Genomic DNA, 18,381 nt, shown 5'->3' on the forward strand with positions numbered 1-18,381 from the left:
TCACTGGAAAAGAACATTGAGTTGGCAGTAGAATAGTCAATCTCAAGGCACATTCTTTAAATAACTACTGACCACTTGCTTGGCTCAACTCAGGTTACCTCTTTTTTTTCCTGGAAATCATGTGCCCAGCATACATGATTTCATAACGGCATGGTCCAATCTGGCAAAATATACAGATGCAGTATACTTGTCTTGTCAAGCATGATCTCCTGGTAAAGGAATAAGTAGGCTTGTAACTCTAATCAGATCCTTTTATGCAAAGCCAGAGGGAGCATAGATCATGGGCATGGTCATCTAGACCAGGGCTAAACAATCAGCTCCTTCAACTGTCTCCACTAACTGATGAAACTTCATGAAAATGAACTGGCATGCCTATAGCAGTTTGAAGTATCTGGCCTTTCCTTCTGCCTAATGAACTTCATAATAAACTGTATCATGCCTGCACACAAGATGTGGTTCTCTTCTGTTGGTATCCTCGGCCACCCTGCATGAGCCCAGAGCTTCTACTGCACTGCTCCCTCTACCTTGAAACCACTTTCTGTTCCTCTTTGATCAAGGCATGTCTCTGTCCTGCCTCTCAAGACTTTTATTTGAAAAAAAAAATGGTCTGCTTTATGCTTGCAATTCACTTACATTTATCCTGTCTGCCAGTCTTGCAGCCAGGCCCTCTACTTTCTTGCAGCTCTTTTAAAATAAAAAGAATGCCAGGAACATATGTATGAAGCCATTCTGTTCATCATCTACTCGAAAGACTTAATCCAATGATCTATTAGTAATTGTGCCAAATTTTCCTCCCTTCCCCAGTTTAGCTCTCTGTGCTTTCTGCGGACTGTCTTTCAAGAGATTTCCAGAACCACATCTCATTCTGGTTATAGGAGTCCATAGCAGGCATATATTCCTTGGGGTACCAACTGGATCTCACATTTCTACCACAGAAACATCATCAAACAATCTGAGTCTCACTCATCCCAAACACCAGTGATCTTGGCCCTACTAATGCTGGAGAATGAAATTAGAACCGTCTTCATTAACTTAAAGCCATTCTCCAACTTTCACTAGCACTAGTTTGGTCCAGTCTTTGTGAAAGCACTTTAATACTCATAAATAAGGTAAACATTCTGACTTTCTGTTCTCAAATGAGAATATTGATCTTGCTGTGCTGTAGTGATGCCACATCAGTGGCCAATTTTTGCAGTTGTTCACTAAATATTGGGGGGGGGGGAAGAGGGTTCCTTGAACATCATTAAATAAAATTTCTTCTGCTTTTGTCTCATGAGATTTAATATACAACAACCATGGCTTAAAAATCAACACCTTTTACATTTCAATACAATAATACTACAAATAAAACCCGTTTTATTATGTCAACACCCAGACTATATCCCGTAATCTTTTTAGTTGCTAATTTCATTTGTTTTTCATTTGGCACATTGAAAGTTAAACATCTCTTCATGTTCTTCTTTGATGAATCATCAGAGAAGCTCCAATTCAGAATTCCATGTTTTAGGCACTCACCGTAAACGTTCCTCCTCTTTTTGACGTAGCTCAAAATCCCGCTGAACTACATCCCAAACATGTTTGGCTTCTTCATCTGTCAGTTTGGAAAGGTCCAGTTTCCTTCCCATTTTTAGAAATCAGAGCACCTGAAAATCAACAGCAGAGTAACGTAAACTGTATCACAAAAGAAGAGGTAGGTATTCTAAGGTGATATTTGCTTTCCCAATGAAAGTACTACTTTTTGCAGGACGGTTTTCAGATTAGCAATGCATCCTCCTTCATTTGATGAGAAAAGACTTCTCAGTGCTCAACAGTATAGCATGTGCTCCTTAAGCATACATATTTGCTTTAGGTGAGGTAGCAATTATTCTTCTATTTGTGACCAAGGCCCACAAGAGACATTACATTCCTCTGCCTAGAAATACAATATAACAAATGTCCTTCAACAAAGACTGCCTTCTGTCATATATATCAGCACAAACTTTGCTCTAATAGCCTATACCAAGTGACAGGAGGGAACTGATCATTGGGGAGGTGTTTTAATTTTTAATAGCTTTTGTTACTTTACTTTTTTTCTTTAACAATGAAACTGTTTCAGGAATCACTCAGAGAATATCTGTTATGATAGCTTTATAAAGAGTTAAAAATAATGTTAATCGTCACACCATCTTGTCCTTCTGCCCTAAAAAAATATACTGTACAGATTATAAATTGTGTTGATTTCTTTCTGGAATCAAAACTCCAGTTCAGATGTTTCTTTTGCAGGAAGCTGGCCAGTAAAATGAACTTCATGAAGATGCCAATAAAGAGACATAAAGGTCTGCCAAGACAGTCTGCTGATCACCGAACAACCGGGCCAACTTCATTCAGTGTTGCTGCAACTAGAGGCATTACTTGTTAGCTGCTACCTCTTTCAAAGGAAAAATGAAAAACAGAGTCATGGGCTGACCTTAGATATTGGGACACTTAAAGACAGAGGAAAAGAAAACTGTTCTTTGCTTTTTGCTTTGTCTGAATTAGAAAACTATCTAGATAACAAACTCATTTAAACTGGAAAGGGCAGGGATGGCAACCCTACACATTATGAAAAAAAAGCAGCAGAATTTGGTTCAACTGATCCTTCCCGGAGCTTGCTTGCTTGCTTGCTTGCTTGCTTGCTTGCTTGCTTGCTTGCTTGCTTGCTTGCTTGCTTGCTTGCTTGCTTGCTTGCTTGCTTTATTTATTTATTTATTTATTTATTTTCTTTGCTACCATAAAGAGACTCAAGGTGGCTCACAATAACTAAAATACAAGTTAAAAACACAACATATTATTCTGTTAAAAATGTAAACAAGGAAGAGTATAAAAATAATTATCCCAAAACACTGTAACAAACCTTTTAAAAGAACACTACTGTATATTGCAAATCACGAAAAAGTCCAACTTAAATGACCAATGCAATTTAAAAGCCAGGGTTTTTTTTAAACATCTTTACCAGTCTCTGGAAGAAGAAAGGGGAGGGCCCAGCTTTGTCTCCAGAGGGAGGACACTTCACAATCTGGGAGCAGCTGCAGAGAAAGCCTTCGCTTATGTTCGCCCTAAATATGCCTGGGGGGGGGGCTGATCATACCAGCCAAATGAACCTCGGTTTTATCAATTATTTTCATACCTCTGTTGTACTGAATCACAGTCAAATGGTATATATATATGTATGCCAACTACACTGTGGAATCAATTTATTGTCCCTGATGTTTCCTGGGGCAGTGCTGCCACTTACTTTTATTTTAAAAAAAATATGTGGTGCAATACAGAGGTCCGAGCCTTCTCTCCTCCTCTCCTTTCCCTTTGCAAAGGAGCGGGATATTTATTTATTTTATTAAACTTATATACCGCCCATCTAGAACACGTCTACTCTGGACGGTTTACGCAAAATATAAAAAATAAACTATGAAAATATAAATGTACTAAGAATAAGATCCAAATTAACAGCAGAATCCAAGATGGAAAAAAAGGAAAAAAGAAAAAAAAAGATAGATTAACTGATGGCTGTAGGGAAGGCCAGCCTGTACAGCATGTCTTCAGATTGGTCTTGAAGGCCCTCAGCGAGGGGCCAGGTGGATCTTTACAAGTAGGTTGTTCCAGAGATGAGGGGCCACTGTCGAGAAGGCCCAACTTACAGTTTTTTCCCTTCAGACCTCTCTTGGCTGCCTGGCTGACTAGAACAAGTGATATGGACAGAACTAGGTGGAAGAAAGCGCTCTGCCAAGTATCAAAGGTCTAAACCATTTAGGGCTTTGTATGTAATAGTCAACACCTTGAAATTGATGCAGAAGTGAATAGGTAGCCAGTGCAAGGCGACCATGGTGAGGGAAATATGGTGAAATCTTTTCACCCCAGTTAATAGCCTGGCCGCTGTATTCTGGACCATTTGAAGCTTCTGCATCAGTCTCAAGGGAAGCCCCACGTAGAGAGCATTACAGTAGTCTATTCTTGAGATTACAAGTGCATGAACCAGCATGGTGAGTGCTGCTGCGTCTAGATAGGGATGCAGCTGGGTGATCCACCAAAGATGTAAGTGGGGGACAGAACCACAGACGTTACCTGGGTCTCCATGGTAAGCGTTGGGTCAAGATGGACCCCCAGACTGCGAACCACATTCTTTGCGTTGAAAGTCACTCCTCCAAAAGAGGGAGTTCCCCCCAACTTATTGACATCAGGACCGCCCACCCGCAAGACCTCCGTCTTGTCTGGGTTCAACCTCAGTCCATTCAACTGCATCCATTTTAAGACTGCATCCATTGTAAGACGGTCTCCAGGCAGTGTTCAAGGGACAGAACGGCATCCATTGCAGATGGAACAAAGGAGATGTAGAGCTGTGTGTCATCAGCATATTGGTGATACAAAGCTCCACATTCCCGGATGGCATCCACCCCCAGCGGCCTCATATATATGTTAAACAGCATTGGGGAGATGATCAAACCCTTGCGGTGCCCCACAAGTGAGGAACCACATGGCCAATACATTCTCCCCAAGCTGAACTCTCTGAAGCCGACTCTCTGAGAAGGACCAGAGCCAAGCAAGAACACTGTCACCAAAACCCAACTCAGAGAGCCTCTCCAGGAGAATACCATGGTCAACAGTATCAAAGGCAGCTGAGATATCAAGGAGAACCAACAAGGACATTTTGCCCCCTTCGGCCTCCCTAAGTAGATCATCCAGCAGGGCAACCAATACCATCTCCGTGCCATGGCACAGCCTGAAGCCTGACTGAAATGGATCCAGGGTGTTGGTTTCATCCAAGAGGGCCTGAAGCTGATCATCCACCACCCTCTCAACTACCTTACTGAGGAAAGAAACGTTGGCGATGGGCCTATAATTGCCAAGATCGTCTGCCGCCAAACTCATTTTCTTCCTAATGGGCCTAATGAATGTTTCCTTGAGGGCAAAAGGAACCATGCCCTCAAGAAGAGACCCATTTATTATTTCAGTAGCCCATTCAGTTGTCACCGGGCCAGCAGCTTTGATTAGCCAGGCCAGTTATGGTCAAGGGAGGAGGAGGTGGCTTGACAGCAATCAAGGACCTTGTCCACCTCACAGGTTGAAACTGAGCAATTCTCAGTAGCCAAGGTGCTGTGCTGGATGTCTCAGCTCAATCCACTGTTTTCAAATAGGCAAGATCCTGGCAGATGGCCTCCACTTTTGATTTTTAAAATGCTACAAATTGGTTACAAGAAATGCTAGATGGAGGCCAATCATTGTGGCCAATTTCAGATAGATCACATACTATTCAGAAAAGTTCTGCCTGCTGATTGAATGCTTTGCTTATCAGGATAGCAAATAAGCTTTCCTGGAAACCTTTAACTTAGCAAGGTAAAGGTTAGACGCGACCTTGACAGCTTTTAACTTATTACCCATCGGGTTCCACTTCCAAAAGTTATCTAGCCTTCTCCTTTTCCTCCTCCTTTTCATAGCCCGCAACTGCTGGATAAACCAAGACATGGACGGACTCTGTGGTGGAGAGGGCATTTAGGAGTGATGGTGTCTACAGCTCTGGCAGGTTTGCAAGAGCAGAGGGCTTAAAAAGACAGAGGAGGAGCAACCCTCCTTTCTTTACAATTCAAAGCAAACAATGTCTGTGCTCAAGCACCCATTTAAAGAGGGGAGTGAAGATTTCTCCTTCAAGCTGTTAGCAAAAACATGAATACATTGCTCAGAAGGAGACAGAAGTTGCCAATTTGATGACAGAAAAAAATGTAAAGGGTACAAGCGCAGTGGCCATCAAGTGGCCACAATGCCTAGAAACCCGAGCGCTTGGCAAAAGAGCATGAGACTTTGCAAGAGCAGAGGGTTAAAAAAAAGACAGAGGAGAAACAACACTCTCCATCCCTCCACACCCTGGACAAGCCTGTTGAAAACAGACTGCAGACAAGAGTCTGGAAGTTGTGAGGTGAAATCTGGGGCGAAGGTGTATGGGAGGTTGGGAAATGCTTTGGATCATGACTTTTTCCTCTCTGATTTGGGCCCTCTGGAAGGGCCTGGATGAGATCCCCTCCTCCCCCAGCTGGTTTCTGCACCTCATTTGCCCTGTCCCATCTGGCAAAGGAGTGAGGAGGGGCGATCAGGGAGAGGCGGGACAGCACCTGACATTTGTAGCTAACAATCATACTGTGGTTCACAGACGTCCCTGTTAATCTAATCTGGTTCTCCCTCCTCACAGTGCCCAGAAACCTGAGCCCTTTGCAAACAAGTGTGCACACATGCAATATGAGTACAGAATGAATTAAAACATCCTCGCTATAAAATAAAACAAAGCAAAGCAAAGCGTGCTGCTTACATACCGCCCCATAGTACTTCAAGCACTCTCTGGGTGGTTTACAAGTTAATTATACAGGCTACACATTGCCCCCCCCCAGCAAGCTGGGTACTCATTTTACCAACCTCGGAAGGATAAAAGGCTGAGTCAACCTTGAGCCGGCTACCTGGGACTGAACCCCAGGTTGTGAGCAGAGTTTTGGCTGCAGTACAATGGTTTAACCACTGCGCCACGAGGCTCTCTGAAAGAGAGAAATAAACTTCTCCAAAAGAAATAAACTTCAGTGATACCACTGGTCGGCGAAATGATTTGTGTGACCAGAAATTTATGAAGCAATATAACTGGGGTATAACTGAGGTACATCTGGCTCATGTGATCAGGCCCCGTGAGAATACAATCAACACACAGAATACTCATTTCTTTTTTCTTTCCTTTTGCAAAAGGAGTTTTTGAGAAGGGAGGGAGAGAGATTGGCAGAACACAGTTTGTGCCCATTGTGTCACTTACATAATACAGACAATGTTGTATAGACAATACTGTCTTCTGTTTCGTCACTTTTTGTGAGATAACAACCAGGTTATAAACTTCAACGCAGTGGCTGAAATCCTGTTGTTTACTGTAATATGTTAACTCCAGTAAGCTCTCTGAAGCAATGAGGAGTTTAATGAGTCAACTCCTCTACCGATTCCATTGACTCAAATAGGCCTACTCTAGCTGTGAGTGACTTTACTGTAATAAATTACAACTAGGGTAGACACATTTAAATCAATAGACATTATGGAGGAGTTGACTTACCAAATCCCCACAAATTCAATGAGTCTACTCTAGTGTGAGTCTTTCATGTGGCAGTAGGCTGGTTAAATCCAGTAATATTAGTCCCAAGTAGTACAGACCTACTAAAAATGAGTTTACATATGTTCCACTAATCTAGTGATCCATTCTTGTTGTATCTATTCTGAACATGGACGCTACCAAATGCAACTACATGCTTCCGATATCATTGCTAGTATAACAAACAAATCAGAAATTATCTGAGCAATTTTATGGCATATTTTGCATTAATTGTCACAGCAGGCCAATTCAATATGTAGGTGGGGTGAGACAGAATGTTACAGCACAAAGAAAGCAACCTGGTACCCTCCAGATTTTTCAAACTCCAACTTTCATCAACTCCAAACAGCATGGTCAAGGATTACAATACCATTTGAAGGTAACACCATAGTGGTGGAAAAGAAAATCCTCTCTTAACCATTTCAGCACAGAATTATAGAGCTTGAAGGGAGCCCAGAAGCCATAAAGCCCAATTCCCTGTAGAAACAGGAAATCCACTGCTAAAACAGATGGCTATTCACCCACACTTGAAAACTTTCAATGAAGGAGAATCCATCACTTCCTGAATTTGTTTCATTGTTAACAGTTCTTAATGTCAAGAAGTTCTTCCTAATATTAAATCAAAATCGCTTCTCCAGAAATTTAGATCCATTATTGCTGGGGGGGGGGGAAGCAAAGGTGCATGCGCTACTAAGTTAGGTGGGGGATGTTTTTTTTTACAGCCTATTGTAGTAGCAATGAAGAAATTAGAAAAAGATCAAGTGTAAGCATGTGTCACTGGAGACCATGACAAGGTCATCCACATTATTGTTTTCCCAGTCACTATATACAACTGTGAAAGCTGTACAATAAAGAAAGCTGACAGGGAAAAAATTGTTTGAAATATGGGGTTGGAGGAGAGCCTTGTGCCAGAAAGACAAACAAGTGGGTCTAGTGCAAATGAAGCCTGATCTATCTCTGGAGGCAAAAATGATTAGAAGGCAAGATTATCTAGAAAAGACAATAAATAATAATTATCAGCACAAGAAAGGCCTTGATGCAACTAAACCAATTATCCCAAAGAAAGTATATACTAGAATTTTTCTTTTCTCCCAATCTGGTATGTTCTTGGAGAATACTCATAGTTTGGATCCGTTTCAATCGGGGTGAAGGCTGCATCATGGGACTGAGAAAGTTCTGGTCCCCTTGCTAGATGACCTGTTATGGGAGGATGACCAGGAAAGTATGGCCATGTTTATGCTCCTGGATCTCTCAGCAGCTTTTGATAGCGTTAATGACAGTATCCTCCTGGACCAGTTGTTGGGGCTGGGGATTGGAGGCTCAGCACTGCGTTGGCTTTGTTCCTTCCTTGGTGAGCAGTGTCAGACGGTTCAGCTTGGAGGTGCTGTTTCATCCCCATGGGTGCTACAATGTGGTGTCCCACAAGGGTTGATCATCTCTCCCCATTGCTGTTCCAAGCCCTATATGAAGCCATTGGGGAGATCATCCAGAGAACTGAAGAGTGCTGCCATTACATACAGAGTGCTGTATGTTGATAACACACAACTTTATTTCTCCCTTTCCTCTTCCGCAGGGGAAGCTATACAAATCCTGGAGCACTGCCTGGCTGTGGTTGTGGACTGGGCACAGGCTAAAAGGCTGAAGCTGAATCCTGACAAGTAGGAAATCCTTCTGTTGGGAGGGTGTCTGGATCAATTAGGGGGCTTGTTACTTGATCTCAGTGGGGTCTCTCTCCCTTTAAAGGATTAGGTTCACAATCATGGTGTGCTTTTGGACCCAGCCCACTCAAAGGAGAATCAGATGTTGGCCATGGCCAAATCTGCTTTTTTCCATCTCAGGCAGACTTTTGTCTTTTTTTTTTTTTTTTTTTTTTGACAGAAGGTCCCTATTATCACAGGTTCGTGCAATGGTAATCTTGAGGATTGAGTATTGCAACACTCTCTGTGTGGGGCTGACCTTGAAGACAGTTCAGAAGCTGCAGCAAGTGAAGAATGTGGTGGCCAGGTTGGTCACTGATATGTCCAAATTTGAACACATCTCATTTGGCCTGGCCTGCTTGCACTGACTGCCAATAGGCTTTTGGGCCTAATTCAAGGGGCCCATGTTAACCTATAAATATCGTTTAGATCCTTGTTACCTGGCATAGCACCTATCCCTGAAGTTGACAACAAGAAACCAAGCCTTCTTGGTAGTGGCCATCTTACTTTGGAATGCCTGTCTGGTGCAGCTCCATCTGGCTCCTGCATCCTAAGCTTCAGGAAGCAATTAAAAACCTGGCCTTTGGAAATGTTAGCCTCCCGCTTTTTTTTAATGAGGTAATGTCATGTCTGCCCTATGGTGTTGGCTTACTGTCTAACGTCTAATTCAGTTTTCTTAATTTTACCATCTTGATATTTAGTGATGCCTGTTAGACAGGAGGTTTTTAAGAGTGGGTTTTGTATGTTTATTGTTTTAATTCTGTTTGTACATTTCTGTTATTTTTAAACAGCTGTCCATAGTAATTACTTGCCAGTAGATGGACAGGCTACAATTCAAATCAAATCAAATCAAATCAATAAATAATAAATTCTGACTTAAATTAAAAAAACAAGCACAGAGGACCTTCCATTTACTTCTGTAAGCAACATTTCATTAAAGGATTAATTCTTCAATATGCAATAGTTTTCAACTTTGCATGTTTTAAAGTTGGTAGAATTCCAGAATATATAATAGCTAGTTAATAAATTAGGCAACAAAAGAGTTGTTTTATTGGCCCAGGTCATACAGGAAACAGGTAATATTAAAAACAGGTTCAAATGGGTTATGTTTACAATGTAACAATGGGCATTCTAAATATTCTTAGACAAGATGGTTCAGATATAAAGCCAACAATTCATTACTGGAATTTTACAGCTTGACAAGAAGATCATTCAGCGCATACAGGGAAAACACTGTCTCGTATAATTAAAAGGAAAATAGATTCAGCATGACCATCAGCTGATTTCCTAACCGTTTTTTTCTAATGAAAAAGCCAACCAAAGATTACTTAGGAAGGCAATGAAATCAACCACACTATCTTGATATGCATCTAGCAAAACATCTGTCATTCTAATAGTTGTTCTATAGATATAGAGAGGGAGGGTCCGCATTCTCTCATTAAACCACCCTAACTCTCCTTTCCTTGCCTCTCTTTTAAAATACTTTTGTTCAACATGCTTGCCTGGGTAGACGTCACTTCTGTAATCCACACAAGAACGGAGTTAATGGAATATTACAAAGACCATTAAAATGCCCATGCAATTGTACCTACCAAACAAATGTTGGACTAACATATGATTCTTCTCTCTTTTAAACTGGTGCCTTATTTCCTGGTAATTAATATATCTATACTATCTTTTAAAAATGTATTTCAAAAATTTATCTGGCTTATCAGTGTTTTTTTTTCCTCAGGTTCACCAGTTTGTGAGAACCAAACCACTCAATTCAACACAAACCTTTAAGTATAAGTTACTTGGTTTGCCAGCAAAGCCTCACATCTGATCAGTACTGAAAAAATACATTGTTGACAAACAAATAGTTCTTCACCAGCATCTTCCTGTCCCCACCCCTCCAGAAAGCAGCACCTCACTGGGGAAAATGGCAGCTATTGACTTAGATGGGATAAAGTAAAGGTATGCACAGTTGTCATCGTATGTGTGAGGGAGTGGGGATTGAATCTGGATTCAATGGGGGGGACCTATAAAGTACAGCAGGTTCCCCACTTCAGGGCATAACTGGGCACAAAAGGCCTCTCAAATTTCTTTATACTATTTTTAATAGGGAACTGAGCTGAGGCTATGTATTTTCTTACTCCAAGAGACCCAGCAATTTTCCAACAGCTTCTCAGAGTTTTGGGCCCATCTATGGTCATAGCACAAGTTTCTTTCTCTCTCTCTCTCTCTCTCTCTCTCCTTCAAGAGGTTTGGTTTTTCCACTACGACAGCAACAGGCAGTAAAGTAACAGCAGTTGTGTTCGCGACATGGCTACTAGTTATCCAACGTGCCAATTAGTTAATGCATAGCTCTGAAAGGCTGAATGAAACGGGTACAGTAAACAAACAAACAAACAAACAGATCCTTTATTATGATGCAAAACTGAATTCACAAACTAAAAAAAAAGTAAAAAGAATATAAGAACTGCTATCAGGCATAAATGAGGTAAAAGAGGGAGGGCTCTTTTCCAATCAAATAGATGCATTAACAGAAGAGGCTGCTCCTGTTTTATAGCTATGCTTAAAACACAGGGGCTGGCACTGCAGCATCTCAGATTCTGGGGCACGAAACGCACAGCAAGCAGGATGGAAAGCATTTCCCATGGCCTTAGTACACACACAGGTGACATGGCTTGATTTGAAATGCTTCCAGTCCAGTTGTTCCCAATGTGCTGTTTTCTAGATGCTTCAGGCTCCCACTCTCATCAGCCATAGCTAGCATGGCTAATGACCAGGGCAGATGGTATTAAGTTAGAAAACATCTGGAAGGTGCCATGTTGGGGAAGGATGCTTTAAGAAAACTGCACTAGTACAAGGTAGCCAGCCTAAAGAGAAGGATGGGATAACCGGCTTGGTGCAGTAGATAGAGTGATGAACTAAGACTCAAGAGGCCTGGGTTCAAATCCCTGTTCATCCATGGCAGCGCACTAATAATAATAATATTGTACCATCCAGTCAATTCTGACTTATGACAACCCATAAACTCTATTAGGGTCCCTATAAGTTGGTTCTGACTTGATGGCACATAACATAATAAGAGAGAAGGGAAATAGACAGAGAGGGGGAGGAGATAAAAGCTGTGGATACCTCCAGGCTATTATTGGCTGGCAACTGTGACTCCATTACAAGGTCAATACACATTAGTCAGATTCATAATTATGGCACTCCATACTGATTTGAAGAAGCAGAAGCAGAAAGAGACAGAGAGAGAGAGAGAGAGAGAGAGAGAGAGAGAGAAGAACACACAATCATAGTGCTGCTTGGAAAAAAAGCAGAGAGTTGCCATCTCTTTCCAACCCCCTACAGATTAGAGCACCTAAAAAGGATCATAGCTATCTGTCATTTATTACACATGAAAGAAAGCTAATAGTAATAATAATAAACTTTCAAACACCATAGTCATAGTTTCAGAAAAGACAGCTGTATTTTTTTGTCCTAGCATATCAGGCAAAAACAAAACAATAAATAAACAATTTTTTTTTAAAAAAAAGGACTGTTGCATAACATTATCTGTATTAAAATCTACAGTATATGTGATTCTTAGAAATGTAGCATTTAATGAGCAAAGAGGAAAGGGCAAACTAGGCTAATAATAGATTTCTGAAATGTTCCATTTCTCCTACAGAGATCACAGGAGAATTCTGCCCCTCCAATAAGGAGTGGGCAGGCCAGGTCAAATGACAGCCAGTTGACACAGTGAAGTTTTTAGTTCTGTAGTGATATGAACCTTGATTTCTCATACACAAGCCTTCATTCCAATCATGGCACATCACAAATGGAAAGGTATTTGCTTTCTTGGATATTTTTGACCTTAGCAAGCTCTCTTATACTTGGCACTTCTGTTAGTCTAACAAATTGACCAAATGTTTAGTGGCAAACATTTCTGAAATACAGAGAGCATGCAAAACAGTTCTTTTAGCATTTCATCTCTATATCTGAAAAACATGGGTTGACTGGAGCTTGTGTGATTTACTTATTTTTCTCCATTTCTCCGGTTTCTCGGTTACTAAATATTAATTGCACTTTTGTTTATTTGGTAAACTGACCTTTTATAACATTTCATAAAGGAGTTGTTCTAATAATGCAGTTGGACAGAACCAAAAACTAATGTTATTTTAATAATGAAAACAGATGCAAACACAAAAACGAGTGTGCCACACTCTTTAGTTACACCTGCAAAAATTTCACTTTTATAATATTTCATTGCAACAAACCTTCATTGGGAAGGCAGTAGCTATGGAAAAAATGCATTTTATACAATGTATCCTCAAGGTTTGCATTTATTAATGGGAAAACGATATTTCAAACGACAATGCTTCAACAGTAAAAGACGGAGGGGGGAAGGAGATAACTTTTAATCTGCAGAAAAGCATTCAGAATACAGAAGACTGTTACTAGGTTTTATCAGACAAGAAGACTCAAGAGGTGCTTATCCCCCGCTGCATGCGCTGGTTTCGCACCGTGCAGTTAAAATAAAAAAAAATAGTTAGGTTATGAAAACTCAGGTTGATCTTGGGCCCCACAAGCCACCCAAACCGCCTCGTTCAGAAGGCGACCACATGCCGTGTCACGGAGCACAGGTGCGTCGCTCTCAGGTGGCGCCCTGTGGCCCTCACGGCACCCGCAGGGAGGCAGAGCCGCCGCGTCGCCCTTTCTCTCGGGGGGGGGGGGGCAGCCTGCCAGGGACGCCGCCCTCCCTCCTCCACCAGAGAACCGGGGGGGGGGCGACGGCCTTCCCCCTCCATCGCCCCTTCCCCCAGGTTTCCTTCCTTTTGCCCCTTCTTTTCGTTCTTTGCCAGAACCGGGCAGCCCCTGCCTCCGCTGCCTTTCAAAGTTCACCGAGATACTTGCCTGCCAAGCGAAAACCTAAGCCCAGCACCTCTCACCCAAATGCCTTCTCACGCCCTAATCGAATTTCGTTACGGAGAATTGCTGTTACCTTGCAAGAGTAGTGCTGACTGGGTGTTGTTCAGATCCCTCTCTCTCTCTCTCTCTGTGGAAATCCTGTCCTAGAAGTGGCGTGAAAATATGTTTTTATCACATGCTTGTAATGCCAGGCTCCCATCCTCTCCCCTAGCCTAGGGCTAACCAGAACAAACCACCTAATCGGTGCGCAGCGATCACATGGCCCGATGAGCGCGTGCCTCAGAGTCAACTTCCTGGGGGAGCTGCCGCTGGTGCAGCTGCCCGAGAAAGAGAAAAGGCGACGGGGAGGGCGCGCGCCGCCCATGGAGGGGCCCCGGCAGCTGCCCTGGCGCGCGCGCCCCCCCCCCCCCCAGGCAGGTGAGGGAGACCCTCGGCGTCGCCTGAAGGCGGCAACTGGCCCAGGCAGACGTGGTTCTTAACACCTCTGGACGGAGCCTGAAAGGTTAAATCCCTGCTACTCTTTACTGTAAAGCAGGTGATGGCTCTCGGCTGGCATTGCTTTAAAGTGAATGTAGGCAGAGGTGCGGCGGCTCCCTCCAAGGCCGGGGAGGTGAAGGAGCGTGTTTGGTTCGCTGAGGCAGCCTGAACATTGCCCTGGTTGCAGAGTGAGCGGAGGGGGAAGCAAAGGAAGGGAAGGGAGGAGGGTGAGGCATGATGTGGGACTAGATGGCATTTGGGGCTGATCCAGAAGAACTGTTCTTATTTACCTCTAGGAATCTGAGAGATTTTATAAAATTGCACACTCCATTAAAACTCATCCTGAATAAGGGCACTTTAATGCACATCACAGGAATGGGGGAACTACTCAAGGGGCGAAATGCAACTTCAGTCACACTTAGAGCACACCAGTTGAAATTGATGGGACTTAGACTAGCTGTGACCACCTTTACTTTCTTTTCAAAGCATCTGTTCTGAATAGGACTAATGCTGGATTGAACTTTACAAAACATATGAGTGGCATTATCAGTAAAAAGTGGGAAAATAGTACTCCTCAAAAGCCTGGCAGAATAGGCCAGTCTTTACTAACAACGAAGGAGCCAATCTACTATCTTTGGGTAACTCCTATAACTGGGGTGCTGTCCCTCAAAAGGCTAGTCTCAAATATCCACCTCCTTGCCTCAAGCTGGTCAAGCACACAATAGAGGCTGTGATGATGCCCATCCCTTGAAGGTAAGTTGGTGTAGAAGGTGACAGATGTCCTTGCTGGTCCCAAACAATTTCAGATAGGTGAAACAAACATACTCGGGAAATGAATGTAGTTCTGTGTGAAAGAAAGTGACTGTCATACTTGAGTTCTTGATTCCAAATAAGCAGCAGCAAAGTATAGCCACACATATTCACTGGATTTTAGGAAAGCTGATTTTAATAAACTCAGAACAGCGACTAAGGCCCCATGCCACAGGATCCTAACAGGAAAAGCAGTCCAAGATTGGTGGGAGTTTTTGAAGAAGAGGAGGACGAGGAAGTAGTAGTAATAGTAGTAGTAGCAGTGGTGGTGGTAGTAATAACCTCCCTGGTAGATTCTTCAAATGCTGTAGAGGCATTTTATCTTGATTTCAGGAAAGCTTTTGATGAAGTGCCCCATTATATTTTATTACCAAGATAAATAAATGCATTACCATAGTCTCTTGAGACTTAAGGATGCCTACAGTGTCAGGTGTAGTTGGTTACAGAATTATACTCGAAAAGTACTTATCTTTCTCAATTTATTTATGAATTTGATTTTTATAGTGTCCATCTAGTTGCCAAGGCCACTCTGGGCAGTTTACAAAACAGGATAAAACAGTAACATAACAACTGTAATCAACAATGACAAACAAAATATAAAAGGAACTAAACAAACTGCACTAAGAAGCCACATAGTAAAAGCATAATAAGGTAAAAGAAAATAAAAGCATGGTGGTAGGTAGGATGTTAGTTATTGAGGACACATAGAATCAGGGTGTTTTAAAATCCAGGAAGACCTCTCTGAATAGCCATGTTTTAAATAATTTCTTAATTATTTAGAACTTGTTACCTCAAACTAGGAGGAGGTAACGAGTTGCAGTATCACAAAGCTCAGTATCATACAGAGAAGAGGCAGGATCTGTTAGGCTCTGTTATCAGTCATCCTAGAGTGCAGACATACAGCAATGGGCTCAAGTTACAGGAAGCCAGATTTCAGTTGCGAATCAGGAAAAACATCCCAACTGTTAGAGCAGTACGACAGTGGGACCCGATTACCTCGAGAAGTGGCGAGTGCTCCAACACGGGAGGCATTCAAGAGAAACTTAGACAACTACCTGGCAGATATCCTTTGATTTGTATTCCTGCATCAAGCAGGGGGTTGGACTTGATGGCCTCATAGGCCCCTTCCAACTCCTCTATTTTAACATTCTATAACTCATTGGCTTTATAGGCACCTTCCAACTAAGTGACTTTGGATGTGACTAAACTCGGACCCCAGTAATCGTGAATGCTGGAACCTACCTGCACAAAAACAAAACAAAAACAGGAATTCCTGACAGGGACCTAAAAAGGTGCGGGTTGGCACCGAGCAAGGGTGGGTGGTTTCACAATGGTATTTGTGCCATGTGGTCAGTAGGGAAAATGAATGAACCAGCCTGTCCCCAACCTGGATGAAACTGTGGATAAATGCCCATCTAGTTGTACTTTCCCCCCACAGTGTTGCATAACATCAAAGCTCACAAGATAAATTACGCTGAAACATTTTTATTGGACAAAATAATTTGTCACCATCTTTGGCTTTTCTTTTTCATTCTAAACTTAGTTGCAATTCTCAAACAGCTTGGGAGCCCATTTAATTCCACTACCACCACCCGTAACTCTGTTGTGAACAATCCCTGTTATAATGTTGTATTTCAAATTGATCTGGTGTTGAATGATGTTACAAAATGAAAACAAACAAACAAACAAAATCCACCTCCTGTTGGAGATGAAAATTGCTAGGACTGTTTTTTTTTTAATATGAATCAACAGAGCTGTTTCCATTGCTGAACTTTCATTGAGGATGTGGCTATGGGAATGCACATGATGAATGCCTCCATTGTAAAAGTTACAAGTACACCACTGTACCATTTCTGTTTCCTTATACTGAAATGCACAGAAAATCACTTTAGTGTACGTAGTTTTTATGGCTAATGCGACACTTCAGAGGTCAGAGGTACAGGGAAATTAAAAGTAGCAACTAAACTGCTATTCTAGCCTAAGCAATCTCATACTGTTGTGCAAGGATTATATGACATATGAGATACTCTAATGGTTGTTATTTAGAAGAAAGATAGTACTTTTTTATGAGGACTGGAATGTGAGCATGTTTTGTATTGCCAGTTACACAGGGGCAGATTGTTGTGCAAAAGCAAGGGACAGGGTCGTGCCCAAAAATTCACAGTGAGGAAATGCCCCGGTAAGACCACACAAGCTACCTATATAACCTTTTATTTCAAGTTTCTTCCAGAAAGCAAAAACAGGGGAGAGAGATAGAAATATGATCAGCCTGCTAATAAATAATTCAAAGAGGACTGGATCTACTATGGAGAGCCACATCCACAAGTTCTTTGCTTCACTTGATAATAATGTCTTTTTTTTCACTTATGAGCTTACCATCCTGTCTCCTCCATTATCAAACAAAGTTTAAGAATGACTTTCTATTGTGAATTAATTCATCACCAGAAGGCCTGGTAGCTAAGCCAAAACCATACATTAGCAAAGACTAACATCTGCAAAAAGACTGGGTAATTCCTGCATATGTTATTTGAGAGTAAGGGGAAAGAGTAACGAATGGGAAGGGGAAGGTGGTGATTCCTGTTATCAAATCACACTGATGTGTGAATTGTGATGTATTTTGCAAAATTACTGTTCAGATTTCTAATGTTCTGTACTCTTAGCTGTGAAACACCTTTCCATGTTATTTTTCTACAGAAAAGTTTTTGGGAAATATAGTTTGAAGCTTCATATGAGAAAGCAGATTAATTGCAAACCATTAAAGGAGGTTGGACCAGAGGATGGAAGAACCACAGAGTCAGGACCAAAGGAATGAAGGACCAGCAGAGGTGGGACCAGAGGGAGGGAGGAAAGAAGGGAGGGCTATGAGCTGGAATGTGACTCACATTGGAAAAATTGTGAATTCCTGAATCTATAGGCAGCCCATATGAACCCTGACTGTGATTTGAAATATAATACTGTACAAGCTGTGAATCAAATCACAGATTTCCAATGTAGTTGCACCCTTTTGCTAGCATTAGCTAGCTAGCTTGATGAATGGTGAGAGATCTGATAGATTGTTCCAGTTTTCTCTTGAATGCCTCCAGCATTGGAGCACTCACCACCTCCCAACTTAATTAGTTCCATTATCATACTGCTCTAACAGTTAAAGACATTTTCCCGATATTCAGTCTAAATCTGGCTTCCTGTAGCTTGAGCCCATTATTATGTGTCCTGTACTCTGGGATGACTGAGAACAGATCCTGCCCCTCCTCTGTATGACTACCTTTCAAGTATTTGAAATGTGCTATCATATCTCCCCTCAGTCTTATTTTCTCAAGGCTAAAATAAGCCCTGATCATGAATGCAGGAATTGGCTTCCTGCCTTTAGCTAATCTAAGG

The 18,381-nt window shown here is 41.9% G+C and overlaps 1 protein-coding gene across 3 annotated transcripts in view; it reads right to left on the reverse strand.

The window, feature by feature from the left end:
- The window catches only part of MLPH (melanophilin), a 99,210-nt gene extending 85,152 nt beyond the window's left edge, over nt 1–14,058 (reverse strand). For 2 of the 3 annotated variants that reach the window (XM_020802353.3, XM_020802352.3), the window contains exons 1-2: nt 13,790–14,027; nt 1,516–1,643 (exon numbers count right to left, since the gene is read on the reverse strand). In XM_020802353.3, coding sequence (XP_020658012.3) covers nt 1,516–1,625 — 110 coding nt within the window. In that variant the 5' untranslated portion in view covers nt 1,626–1,643; nt 13,790–14,027. Of the gene's footprint in view, nt 1–1,515; nt 1,644–13,789 lie in introns of all 3 variants that reach the window. The other variant, XM_020802349.3, reaches the window with a different exon arrangement.
- Nucleotides 14,059–18,381: the final 4,323 nt, after the last annotated feature.

Source organism: Pogona vitticeps, chromosome 1, assembly GCF_051106095.1.
Source record: "Pogona vitticeps strain Pit_001003342236 chromosome 1, PviZW2.1, whole genome shotgun sequence".
NCBI classification, from domain to species: Eukaryota; Metazoa; Chordata; class Lepidosauria; order Squamata; family Agamidae; genus Pogona; species Pogona vitticeps.